We start from the raw sequence: 14,188 nt of genomic DNA on the forward strand, positions 1-14,188 counted from the left end.
CTTATCCTCAGGAAGTGCTCCCTTGTGAATATAATCAAGAATGGGCATCATCCATGTTTTCTTGGGAGCCTCATCTACTTGCATCACCTCAACCTCTGGGATACTAGGAATTTCCTCGATTTCTAGGGGTATAGATTCCAACAACACAGCCTCCTGGGATCCCATTTTTTTCCAGGGCATCCGCGTTGTTGTTCTTTTCCTTTGGTACACATTCCAGCCTAACCTCTTTTAACTTTCCAATCAGGAGCTGCGTGCACCTCAAGTACAATTCTGTATGCGGTCCTCAAACTTGAAACCCCCCATTCACCTGGTTTACCACCAACTCCGAGTCACTTTTTGCAATTAGGTTCCGTACTTCCATTTCCAAAGAGATCTTCAGGCCATTGATCAATGCTACATATTCCGCATCATTATTCGTTACATAAAATTTGGAGTGAATTGCACTAATCAGATGATGGCCTTCCGGAGACATGAGTACTATGCACGCGCCTACTCCTCCATTATTAACCACCTTATCTACATGCAAGATCCACCAGGGATATGGAAAGTCCTCTAAAAACTCCTCAGTATGAGGGGGATGTAGCACTACCAAAGCCTTATCATCAACTGCACAATCAAATTCCAACAAAAAATCGGCTAAGGCCTGCCCTTTAATCACTGTACGGGGCATGTATTCCAAGTCAAACTGTCCCAACTCCATAGCCCATTTCAACATTCTCTCTGATGATTCTGGTTTATGAAGGACTTGCCGCAGAGGATATGTTGTACGGACTTCAATTCTATGGGCCTGGAAGTATGGGCGAAGCTTCCTTGACATAAGGATCAAGGAATAAACCAGCTTCTCCATACTTGTCTAGCGAGTTTCAGCATCGTGCAATCGCTTTCTCACATAATTCACTAGTAATTGTTGCGTATCCTCTTCTCTTACTAGCACAGCGCTGATTGAATACTCGGAAATGATTCTCCATCTAATAGTTTTGATAACATGGGAAGGTTCCCCAGTTGTTCCTTATCCTCCTAAAAGCTTCTTCACATTCTGGTGTCCATACAAAGTCTTTCCCTGCCACTTTAATTGCCTTAAAGAATTCTTTGCACCTCTCAGATGATTTAGAGACAAATCGGTTCAACGCGGCAATCCTTCCAGTTAGGCTTTGCACCTGCTTTACAGTGGTGGGAGATTTCATGTCTAGCAGTGCTTTGATCTTCGCAAGGTTAGCTTCAATTCCTCTATCATTGACGATGAACCCAAGAAACTTGCATGACTCCACACCGAACAGGCACTTCTGTGGATTCAACTTCATGCGATACCTCCTTAGAATGTTAAACATTTCCATCAAGTGTTCGACATGATCGTTTGCCTCTTTGGACTTTACCAACATATCGTCCACATATACCTCCATGGTTCTCCAAATGATTCTTGAACATCATGTTCACCAACCGTTGGTAGGTCGCGCCAACGTTGATCAATCCAAATGGCATCCCTATATAGCAATATAACCCTCTATCAGTGATGAAGGATGTATAGCAAGGCATGCCCTGCCGTCACATCAACCAACTAATCAATTTGTGGGAGCGGAAAACTATCTTTTGGGCAAGCTTTGTTGAGATCTGTGAAATCTACATACGTCCTCCACTTCCCATTTGGTTTTTTCACAAGCACTCGATTCGCAAGCCATTCGGGGTAAAAAGATTCTTTAATCAAACCAACTTCTGACAGGATATCTACCTCTTCCTTTAATGTTATCGCCCTTTCCCCGCTCACCGGGCGATGCTTTTTTCGTATGCCCGTGCAATTAGGGAAAATGTTCAGCCGATTACACATTACCCCTGGGTCGATTTCCACTATGTCCGAATGACTCAATGCGAAGATATCGAGATTTTTAATCAGAAAATGGGTAAGCCTTTCCCTCGTTTCATAACTTAGTTGATATCCCACCTTCAAAACCTTGCTTGGGTCATCTTTATCGACCGGAACAGATATTATGTCTTCGGTCGGCCCCGTTTTCTCGGCAGGCATAGGAATCCAGGGATCCAGATCAAAATTAAAGTCCCGGGGGTCCTCGACTTCCATTCCTACATTTGAGGGTACATCCCTATATGTGGGAGCATCCACCTCTGGACAAGGCATGGCTTTATGCAATGCAGGTGTGGAGGGCGCGTCCTCATTTTGAGGAGCATCAACCTCAATTTCATTTTCACTTTTCTAGGGTGCGTCCTGCCTTTGAGGAGCATCCACCATGAGGTTACTTTCTAGACTTTGTAAAATCTCACTTCTTCCTTCAAGCCTTTCTCCATTAACCACCTTTCGCACAATCCCTTCTTATTGATTCACCACAATTTTCTCCACACTGCGGATCCTCGAAATATTCCCCAACATCAAAGTTGGGGCCTCGGTGACATGAGTTTCTTCTTCCTCTGGATCTTCCACAAAATAATGGGCATGAACCTCCCCACTTGGTTTTGCTTGAATGTCTGCCGCGTCTTCAAATGGAAGACCTTTTCCCTCATACCTTCTACTGCGAAATTCTTTAACAGCCTTGTGATAGCAGTCGCGTGATTTGTATTGCGACCCTCTTAGACTGCCCACTATGTTAGGTGTTGGGAACTTTATCATCAAATGATGTATCGAGGTTATCACCCTGAACGCTCGCAACTAAGGTCTGCCCACTAACACATTGTGCGCGGAGTCCTGATCCAGCACTTTGAAGTCTATCATTTGAGTGACAGACAGAGCTCCTTCCCCAAGTGTGACAGGAAGCCTAACCGAACCCATAACTCTTACTGCCTCTCCAGTAAAACCGTAGATGTGTGCATCTTCAAAATTCATGTCACTATCCAAGAAACCCAATTTCTTATATGTGCTATAATACAGGATGTTCGTAGAGCTCCCGTTGTCCAAGAAGACTCGATGCACGTTTATTACCCCAAATTCGGATATATTCCCACAATTGTGGATGCGTCTACCACCTAGGGCGCGTCCTATATATATATTTTTTTAGTTATTTCAGTCAAGAGTTGAACAGACGCGTCGTCACCCTAGGACGCGTCATCTTACTATGTTTCTTGCGATAGATTTGTAGGACACATCTTTGATGATGCATCGTGTTCTGAACTAAAAAGGTATAATAAAGGATATACAATAATTTTTAAAAACGTATGCATAATTTTGATATGAAGTATCAGAATAAAATATGTATATTTTACAAAAATGTCTGAATTAAAAAAGAATGTGAAATTAGTAGTGCACAATTTTGATTATTAAATTTTATAAAAATCTGATCAAATTAAATTTTTACTTATATTTCTTTCTCAGTAATTTTTACTTATATTTCCAGACAAACCTGTATCACGGAGATGCAAATCACTGCCTCCATCACTCTTCTTCTTTTTCCCCGAATCAAGCTGGGTTGCCCCGCCAATCCTCTTAAACCTATCAGCTAACTCTCTGAATTTCTGGGACATCTAATGGTGGAACTAGTTTAAGATACGGATACGGATGCTGCACAAGGGAAAAAGCAAGTCAAAAATTCATATATTCTGGGAAACATAAATAAAGACAAAGAAACTATGCAAACAGTGAAACTCCAAAAATGTGTAAGTATTTACATCCAGCATTATATAATATTTGATTACACAAAAAATTATCCCGGGTTCATTATGCACCGAGGGCCCCGCAGAAGTCAAACATCTTCGCAAAAGCGTCTTCCCCGAGCCGCTGGGTTGGGAACCTGTCAGTTTTTATGACATTTTTGTATACGGGTATAAACTCTAGGTCCCCACCCCGGACAAAGATGAATTCCTGATGCCAACCACGGAGAGAATTCAGCATGAAGACAGGGGACATTTTGAGCATCAGCAGGAAACCCACACTCATTTATGTTAAAGGTGAATTCATAGAGTGGGAAGTTGCTGGATTTCTTCATCTTTAAGAGATGGTGGAATAGTTTGAAAGTGGGCAGAAAACCCTTCACATGACAGCAACCAAGGAACCAGGAGATCCACTTGACTGAGTTCGGGGCAAGTTGGGTGAACGGTATCCCTTACACATCCCAGCAAAGAGATTTCGTGAACTGATGAAGATTGGGCCTCATACTACGCGAGTACTCAAGAGGAATACCTATCCAACCCCTCCCCCTCGCAGGCCTATGGTATACTCTCTCGTCAGACTCCGACCACCTCCACTCTAAACCGTTGCCAAAATGGAAGACGGCCTTAACCAAATCATCTACCTGGCAATGGGTATGAGTACTAAGGATCGAAAGCGGGTTGTATTAAGGTCAAACCAAAACCAACCCATTACCCGCGGATATTAAAGTAGTTGAACCGGAACCGCAAACCACATTTCGGTTTCCGTTTGGGTCGGTTAAGTATTGGTTCGGTTTATGCGGATTATGCGATTTAACCCGAACCGTGATCACCCTTATTGTATTCTGCAATTAAAAAGGTAATAAAGAATATATACAATAATTTAAAAATTGGAATGACATCAAAATAAGATATTAATTGACTGTTTCTCAGCTTCGTTTTCGACGACACCTTGTGTTCTATAACTAAAAATTATAATAGCGGATATATAATAATTTTAAAATTACAATATAGTCAATATAATATATTTATTGGCAATTTTTTGGTGTCGTCGTCGATGACGGGTCGTATTTTGCAACTAAAATGGTATGAAAGATGATAAATAATTTTGAAATTGAAATAAAATCAAAAAAAATATTTTTATTAACGGTTTCTCGGCGTCGTCGATTTTGCAACTAAAAAAGTATAATAGAAAATATACAATAATTTTGAAATTGGAATAAAATCAATATAAGATATTTATTGACAGTTTGGTCGACGGCTTACATTCTGAAACTAAAAAGGTATATAAGGATATATACAATAATTTAAAATTTAAATGAAAATTGAAATAAGATATATATTGACTGTTTCTCGGCTTCGTTTTTGATGTTGCCGCGTATTTTATAACTAAAACGTAGAAGAGAGTATAAACAATATCTTTAAAATTGGAATAATATCAAAATAAAATATTTATTAGAAGTTACTCGGCGCCGTCTTCGACGACACCTCGTATTCTGTAACTAAAGTTAAAAATAGAGGATATACAATAATTTTGAAATTAGAATAAAATTAAAATAAGATATTAATTGACTAATTCTCATATGCATTTTCGATAACCTATTGTATTCAATAACCAAAAAGTATAATATAGATCATGTATGGTATGTTTTATAAAATAGAAAATAACAAAATGTATATATGGTTCATTGCCATGCTATATATATAATATGTGAAATATACATAGTTCACGCTCTTAAAAATCATAACTTTCATAGCTGTTATTTTAGAATTTTTCATAGGTTGATTGTAAAGTTTGAAATAACCACTATTCATAAATATCATATTTTCAATTCTAAATTTTATACTTTTTCTAATAATACATTCTAATTTTATTTTTGAGTTAAAATCAAAATAAGATATTAATTTATAATTTCTCGACATTGTTTTTACGATGCCCTCATATTCTATTACTAAAAAGGTATAATAGTGATTATATATAGTTCACATTTCTCATATACATACCATATTTAAGATTATAAAGATGTAAAATATATATAATTATGTTTTCAAAAATCGTTAAATTTTATACAGCTATTTTTAAGATTAGATGGATATATAATTTATAGATGTAAAATATATGTGGTTTACATTTATTAAAAAATATGCCATGACGTTTTGTAATTAAAAGTAAAAGTAATGTTGTTATTCAAAACAAAATGATTATAAAAATTTCATTTTAGTGGTTGTCTTTAAATAAAAAAATATTTTCCATGACTTTCAAAATATAAATACAACTTTACTCACATTACTGGTAACTAACAAAATCAGTGCTTTTGAATTTTTCTTAGTAATCTTGAATACATAATACTTAAAAGATTATATAAATTATCATTTTCTAACTTTCTTATTATTCTACTAAAATTTTAGTCATAATCATATTAGTGTGATAGTTTAGACTTCATTGATTTCTATGCCAAGTTTTATGAAATAATTTATATTAAAAATAATAATTTCTTTGTTTTAGGTAATTTGGTTTAAAAGGTATTGCAAAATAATACGAATCTGAAAAAAAACAAAATTATATATGTTATGTAATTGAAAATTTGTTTTAACTTTTCAATATGATATTTAAATAATTAATAAATTTAATGTTACGTTCAAGTTATCTAGAAACTCACCCATTTATATATAAAAAAAATTACATAATATATTTTGATGTGATTAGATTGTCATACTTTGGTTTAATTCATGTAAAATACTTTTGAATAAAAAAATAAAATGGTCTCAATATTTTTTTTTAAATGAAGAAAGAAAGCAAATGATAACAAAAACCTCCATCTTATCTTATTTTAAAAACTGAATGTACATTTTCATTTCATTTAAATATTAAATAAAAAATTATTAAAATTATACACCAATAAGAAGTAAACATAAGAAATATGCATGAACGCAAATGGTAGGATTATATTTGGTTTATATTTTTCAATTTAACTTTTTAATACAACTTTTCTGTAATTATTGGTTTGTACTTCATATGTTAATCGTTCTTGAACTATTTTTTTGTGATTAATATGATACCATTGAAAATTAATTAATTTTTCTATAAGCTTTAAAAATGAATAATAAATTTTAGTTTTAATTTTAATTAAACTTTCGACTTCTTTTTATATATTATCGTTATTTTTAACAATATAATCTTTAATTTCATCAAGAATAAAGATATAATATTTAATTAAATAAAAATAATATTACATTAAAATTTTTTATTGACTAAATAACTTCAAAAAAATTAATTAGTATTAGATGTAACTATATCTAAAAGTATAATTTTTTGAATTATAAACACCTTGATAAAATTATTATTTTTAAAACCCCGTCCAAGACCCTAAATAGCGTTTTTAGGATAAATATCAAATTCAAATACTAATTAGCTCTTTTAAAAATGTAAATATAAATCTGTTTAACACTTTTATGCATTTACTTTTGAAAAAAAAATTAATATATTAAATTGTAGCAACATTAAAGTATAGTAATTCCACCATGAAAAATATACATATGTACTAAGCTTATGATGTTTAAAAAGATATAATTATATCTCATACTATACTTGGGATTATTATAATATTCATGGATTAATTGTTTTCTGGTATTCAAGTATAAGAAAAGTATTATACTACATTATTGTGATCTTAATTTTTTGCATTATCTTATATGGAAAATTATTCCACTGTAAAATCAAATTTAAAATCAAGTAATTTTATCAAATTTTAATTGTTAAATTTTTTATTATATTTATTATTCTAGATTAGCATCGAATTTTATATTTTTTTTAAAATAAAATTTTACAATTTGTGATGAGATTATATAATAAATCCAAATGTTCTCCATCATTCTCCATATAAGATGGTTGTGGAAGGAGTAAATTCTTATATATATATATATATATATCTAATACTACAATTACATAAGACTATATACTAGGATTTGCAATGTCTTGTGTATCTCAAACACAGCAAATTTGGCCCAAATTTTTTAACCAACCAATTCAATATAAGTTAAAATTTTAAATTTTGAATAAACAATTTTTTTTTGAATTTCCAATCAACAAAAATTAATAAATGCATTATGCTGGCTTCACTCATACATTTACTTTAAAAAATGTGTTATATATATTACATCCATATTTTTTCCACATCATACATAGTTTAGTTGAATTTACAAATATATGATCGAAAATGACTCTTATAATATGCAAAGTGACTCTAATATTGTGAGAAGTCACTTGTTTGATTAGAGCAAAAATGTGGCCCAAAATTCACTTGTAAGAAAGGGGTACCAAGAGGTGGTTAAAGCATGTCTAATTGCATTTACATGATGTTAACATGTTAATTGTATCAATATATTGTGGCAAGTGACTTTTATAGGTGCAAAGTGATATGGTTATAAATGGGTTGAGGCAAAACCCCTTTCAAAGATCAGAGAGAAAAAAATGTAGAGTTTCAGAGAATATTAGTGGGTGAGAGAAAATAAGAGAGATGAGAGAATGAGAAAAGTAGGTAAAACTTTGCATGCTAGCCAAAAAAATTATAATTTTGTTATTTATTACAGTTAGCGCTAAATAAATTTATTTATAGTTTCTTTTTATGATTTGAATATTTTATTCTTCAGTGATAATTAAAGTGTCGAGTTTAGAAAAATGTCTCCCAAATAATATTGGCACGAATAGTTGCAATATGATGTTAGTTAAATTTTTTGTTGGAAATATATATTAAAAAATAAATATTTCAAATTAAACAATAGCATAAATTAATTAATATCGATTATAAATTAAATTATTAAGAAAATGTATAGATTCTATATTATGTCTAAATTAAAATATAATTGACACATTTCCTATTCTTTTATCAGTCTTCAGCACCAAAAAGTTCCGGTTATCATTTTGTAGTACAACTACAAAATAACCATCACTCTAATAAAAATGGAGGTAATATATATTGTTACTGACCGCGCTTATTCTATTATTTCATATTTTATAGGTTCTATTGCATCATTGACTTTTATTCACATATAGTATTGTATATGATAATTTCGTGTATATGTTTAGGTTTGTTGAACAGTACTAATGAGTTTGATTAAATAATTGTTATAACTTATAGTACTAAAGTTTTCTTTTTTATTCTTGTGTGTACAATGTTCTTGATCCTTAAAATGAAGATAATAATAATGTTCTGGTAATAAAAATTTACCTGCATATATTTTTATTCTTAAACAATACTCTAACTTGATGGTAAAAAGTTTGTAATATTTATATTTTTTATAATGAATAGATAAACAAATATTTTTCATTTAGTTAATAATTTTTTTTATTGTAGGGAACCCGCAGGCCCTACCATTCCGGTGCACACTCGGTAAACCCCACGGGCTCACTCAATAGCCTGCAAATCACGTGAACCAAGATAAACCGCACTTAAGCAATAGTTCTGGTTCAGGAGGTATAATCATAACATTTGGTTTATAATTTTCATATTTTTTATAATGAATAGATAAATAAAAATAATTATTATGAGAAATAATCATACAAAAACACTAATACGTAGAATTCCATAAAAAAATATAAATCCCAAATTTTGACCAAAGTACTTATACAAGACAGTTGACACAACTACCTATACCAGGTGTTCGCACCAAAAAAATTGATTTTACATTTTGTACCACAAATACAATTACATAATATCACTTCAATTATAAATGAAGATAATATGGTTATTGAGATTGCTTATTCTATTACTTTCTCATAATATGATCATCTGAATTTTTTGCTTATATTTCTTTCTCAATTTTAAATTGGAATAAAATCAAAATAATATTTTATTGACAGTTTCTCGGGGTTGTCTTCGATGACGCCTCGTGTTTTACAACTTAAATGGTATATTGGAGAATATACAATAATTTTAAAATTGAATTAAATAAAAAAAAGATATTTATTGACAGTTTCTCGGTATCTTCTTCGATGATGCATCGTGTTCTCAACTAAAAAGGTATAATAAAGGATATACAATAATTTTTAAAAATGTATGTATAATTTTGATATGAAGTATCAGAATAAAATATGTCTATTTTACAAAAATGTCTGAATTAAAAAAGAATGTGAAATTAGTAGTGCATAATTTTGATTATTAAATTTTTTAAAAATCTGATCAAATTAAATTTTTACTTATATTTCTTTCTCAGTAATTTTTACTTATATTTCCAGATGAACCTGTATCACGGAGATGCGAATCACTGCCTCCATCACTCTTCTTCTTTTTCCCCGAATCAAGCTGGGTTGCCCCGCCAATCCTCTTAAACCTATCAGCTAACTCTCTGAATTTCTGCGACATCTCGTGGTGGAACTAGTTTAAGATACGGATGCTGCACAAGGGAAAAAGCAAATCAAAAATGCATATATTCCGGGAAACATAAATAAAGACAAAGAAACTATGCAAACACTGAAACTCCAAAAATGTGTAAGTATTTACATCCAGCATTATATAATATTTGATTACACAAAAAATTATCCCGGGTTCATTATGCACCGAGGGCCCTGCAGAAGTCAAACATCTTCGCAAGAGCGTCTTTCCCGAGCCGCTGGGTTGGGAACCTGTCAGTTTTTATGACATTTTTGTATACAGGTATAAACTCTAGGTCCCCACCCCGGACAAAGATGAATTTTTGTTGCCAACCATGGAGAGAATTCAGCATGAAGACCGGGGACATTTTGAGCATCAGCAGGAAACCCACACTCATTTATGTTAAAGGTGAATTCATAGAGTGGGAAGTTGCTGGATTTCTTGATCTTTAAGAGATGGTGGAAAAGTTTGAAAGTGGGCAGAAAACCCTTCACATGACAGCAACCAAGGAACCAGGAGATCCACTTGACTGAGTTCGGGGCAAGTTGGGTGAACGGTATCCCTTACACATCCCAGCAAAGAGATTTCGTGAACTGATGAAGATTGGGCCTCATACTACGCCAGTACTCAAGAGGAATACCTACCCAACCCCCCCCCCCTCGCAGGCCTATGGTATACTTTCTCGTCAGACTCGGACCACCTCCACTCTAAACCGTCGCCAAAATGGAAGACGGCCTTAACCAAATCATCTACCTGGCAATGGGTATGAGTACTAAGGATCGGAAGCGGGTTGTATTAAGGTCAAACTAAAACCAACCCATTACCCGCGGATATTAAAGTAGTTGAACCGGAACCGCAAACCACATTTCGGTTTCAGTTTGGGTCGGTTAAGTATCGGTTTGGTTTATGCGGATTATGCGGTTTAACCCGAACCGTGATCACCTTTATTGTATTCTGCAATTAAAAAGGTATAAAAGAATATATACAACAATTTAAAAATTGGAATGACATCAAAATAAGATATTAATTGACTGTTCTCAGCTTCATTTTCGACAACATCTTGTGTTCTATAAATAAAAATTATAATAGCGGATATATAATAATTTTAAAATTGCAATATAGTCAATATAATATATTTATTGGCAGTTTTTTGGTGTCGTCGTCGATGACGGGTCGTATTTTGCAACTAAAATGGTATAAAAGATGACAAATAATTTTGAAATTGAAATAAAATCAAAAAAGAAGATTTTAACTTTTCAATATGATATTGAAATAATTAATAAATTTAATGTTACGTTGAAGTTATCTACGAACTCACCCATTTATATAAAAAAAATAAAGTACATAATATATTTTGATGTGATTGATTGTCATACTTTGGTTTAATTCATCTAAAATACTTTTGAATAAAAAAATAAAATGGCCTCAATATATTAATTTTTTAAAATGAAGAAAGAAAGCAAATGATAACAAAAACCTCCATCTTATCTTATTTTAAAAATTGAATGTACATTTTCATTTCATTTGAAAATTAATTAAAAAATTATTAAAATTATACACCAATAAGAAGTAAACATAAGAAATATGCATGAACGTAAATGTTAGGATTATATTTGGTTTATATTTTTCAATTTAACTTTTTAATACAACTTTTTTGTAATTAATGGTTTGTACTTCATATGTAAATCGTTCTTGAACTATTTTTTTTGTGATTAATATGATACCATTGAAAATTAATTAATTTTTCTATAAGCTTTAAAATGAATAATAAATTTTAGTTTTAATTTTAATTCAACGTTCAACTTCTTTTTATATATTATCGTTATTTTTAACAATATAATCTTTAATATCATCAAGAATAAAGATATAATATTTAATTAAATAAAAATAATATTACATTAAAATATTTCATTGAATAAATTACTTCAAAAAATTTAATTAGTATTAGATGTAACTATATCTAAAAGTATAATTTTTTAAATTATAAACACCCTGATAAAATTATTATTTTTAAAACCTCGTCAATGACCCTAAATAGCATTTTTAGGATAAATATCAAATTTAAATACTAATTAGCTCTTTTAAAAATGTAAATATAATTCTATTTAACACGTTTATACATTTACTTTTAAAAAAACAAAATTACTATAATAAATTGTAGCAACATTAAAGTATAGTAAATCCACAATGAAAAATATACATATGTACTAAGATTATGATGTTTATAAAAGTATAATTATATCTCATACTATACTTGGGAATATTGCAATATTCATGGGTTAATTGTTTTCTGGTATTCGAGTATAAGAAAAGTATTTCATTAATTTTATTTAGATCTTTTATTTTTTTCAATTACATGATGAGTTGGGGTTTACCCCTCTTTCAAATTATTATTGAAATATATTTTAAATTTGAAAAACAAAATTACATAAGATTAAAAGACTGAAACTATGAAACTAATCCCCAAAAAAATTACATAAGGAATTAACAGGAAAAGAAAGAAGAGAGCAGAAAAGGTACTCAAGTACGCTAAGGAACATTTCAACCTCAAGGATATGATCACGCAGGCCAACCTTAAGAAGATTGGGGCTTTGTCCGAAAGGGTTGGCTCTCTTTGCAAATTTCGAGATTTTTACAATGGAAAGCCCGTCCTCACGGCCTCTGAAAAGGCTAGAGGGCTTAATGCCACTGAGTTGGTTCAACTGTACATCAGTAGACAAGTAGACTTAGAACAAGGTATAAACAATCAGACATAGGATGCGTCATAAGTTTATGGCGCAACATGCGTGTGCTCACCCTTCTTTTTACATGCATAACTTTTATTTAGCGTGCTACATGTACTTGTCTTTCTAACCCATATATTTATTTTTGACGCGTCATATCTAGGACGCGTCCTTGTATAATATGCATGGCTATGAGATGGTCATGTTGTGGCAAGTTTGTGTCACTTATATTTTCCTCACAAAAAGTGCACTTTCTAGCATTCACAATGAACACTTGGTTGAAGTCTCATACACATCTTCATAATCCATGCAACTATAATGGACGTGTCATCCCATCAGGGCGCGTCATCATTATAATTCAGGTAATTTTTTGAGGTGCTCATAAAATTGGTTTATCCTTGTTTTTATTTTCAAACAACTCATATTATGCAGGCATATCATTTTTTATATTACCATACGTCTTTAGTCTTCAAGACGCGTCCACATTTCTGGACACGTCCTGTACTGATATCTTACATGTCTTTTTTTAGATATGACTTCTCTTCCAAATGGGTTTTCCATAGGGGCCTCCAAGAAACTGAGAGCCAGGATGCAGGCTCCTGCAAAGTCTGATCCAAAAGCTAAAGATCCCTCACCGGTGGTGGTTCCTTCTCCTCTTCCCAAGATCATTGACACCACTGTGGTCAACATCTCAGATAAGGAGGACGCGCCCCCCAAACGCCAAAAGACAATTCCTGACGATCAATCTTTCCTCCTCAGATATCTGGGCGCGTCCTCATCTAGGAAATTTACTGAAGAGGAGGTAAAGGGCTGGACATTCAGAACAGAGCAAGAGACTGAAGAAGCCATGATGAGAGCAACAGCTGAGCTCCATTTATATGCAAGGCAGAGTGCCAACATAGCTGCTAGACTCAGGGCGCACCTTGCTGTAACCGACACTGCTAAGAGCCAAGCTGAAGACAATATCAGATCTTTAGAAAAGAGCATTACTTTGTTCACCCAAGAGAAAGATGTTGAGATTAAGCATTTGTAAAAAGACAGGACTCGTCTTGAGGGTGAGAAAGCGTAGCTTGAAGGTACTGTTATCTCTGTGGAGAAGGCTTTGGAGAGCGTAGTCACTCCAATTGGAGCTAGATCCTCTGAATGATGACAGACTACACGGCTGGAAAGAAGAGAATAAATTGGTGTATCAAAATGGGTTTACAGATGGTTTTGAAGAGTGGTGTTCCGGGTTCATAGCAAATGACCCAGAATACACCTTCTCCAAGTTTGATGACGATACCAAGAAGTGGGTGAATGATTTCATAATCAGGGCTGCAGACTCTATCAAGAATAAAAGGATTGTCCTCGGTCTGGAAGAGGACGACGCGTCCCCTGCGCCTTCTCCACTTCAGGCCCAACCTCCACCTTCTCCTCCAAAAGACCAGGGCAAACCTCAGGACGCACCTCCTGCTTAGGACGCGTCTTATGTTTATTATGAACTTTATCTAAACTATCTCAAGGGTGTAG

The 14,188-nt window shown here is 32.8% G+C and overlaps 1 protein-coding gene across 1 annotated transcript; it reads right to left on the minus strand.

The window, feature by feature from the left end:
• Nucleotides 1–283: 283 nt before the first annotated feature.
• On the minus strand, nt 284–847 carry LOC141719160 (uncharacterized). Its single transcript, XM_074521541.1, has one exon. The coding sequence runs from the start codon at nt 845–847 to the stop codon at nt 284–286; it is 564 nt and encodes a 187-aa protein (XP_074377642.1).
• Between the last annotated feature and the right edge of the window lie 13,341 nt (nt 848–14,188).

This window comes from Apium graveolens, chromosome 4 (genome assembly GCF_009905375.1).
Source record: "Apium graveolens cultivar Ventura chromosome 4, ASM990537v1, whole genome shotgun sequence".
NCBI classification, from domain to species: Eukaryota; Viridiplantae; Streptophyta; class Magnoliopsida; order Apiales; family Apiaceae; genus Apium; species Apium graveolens.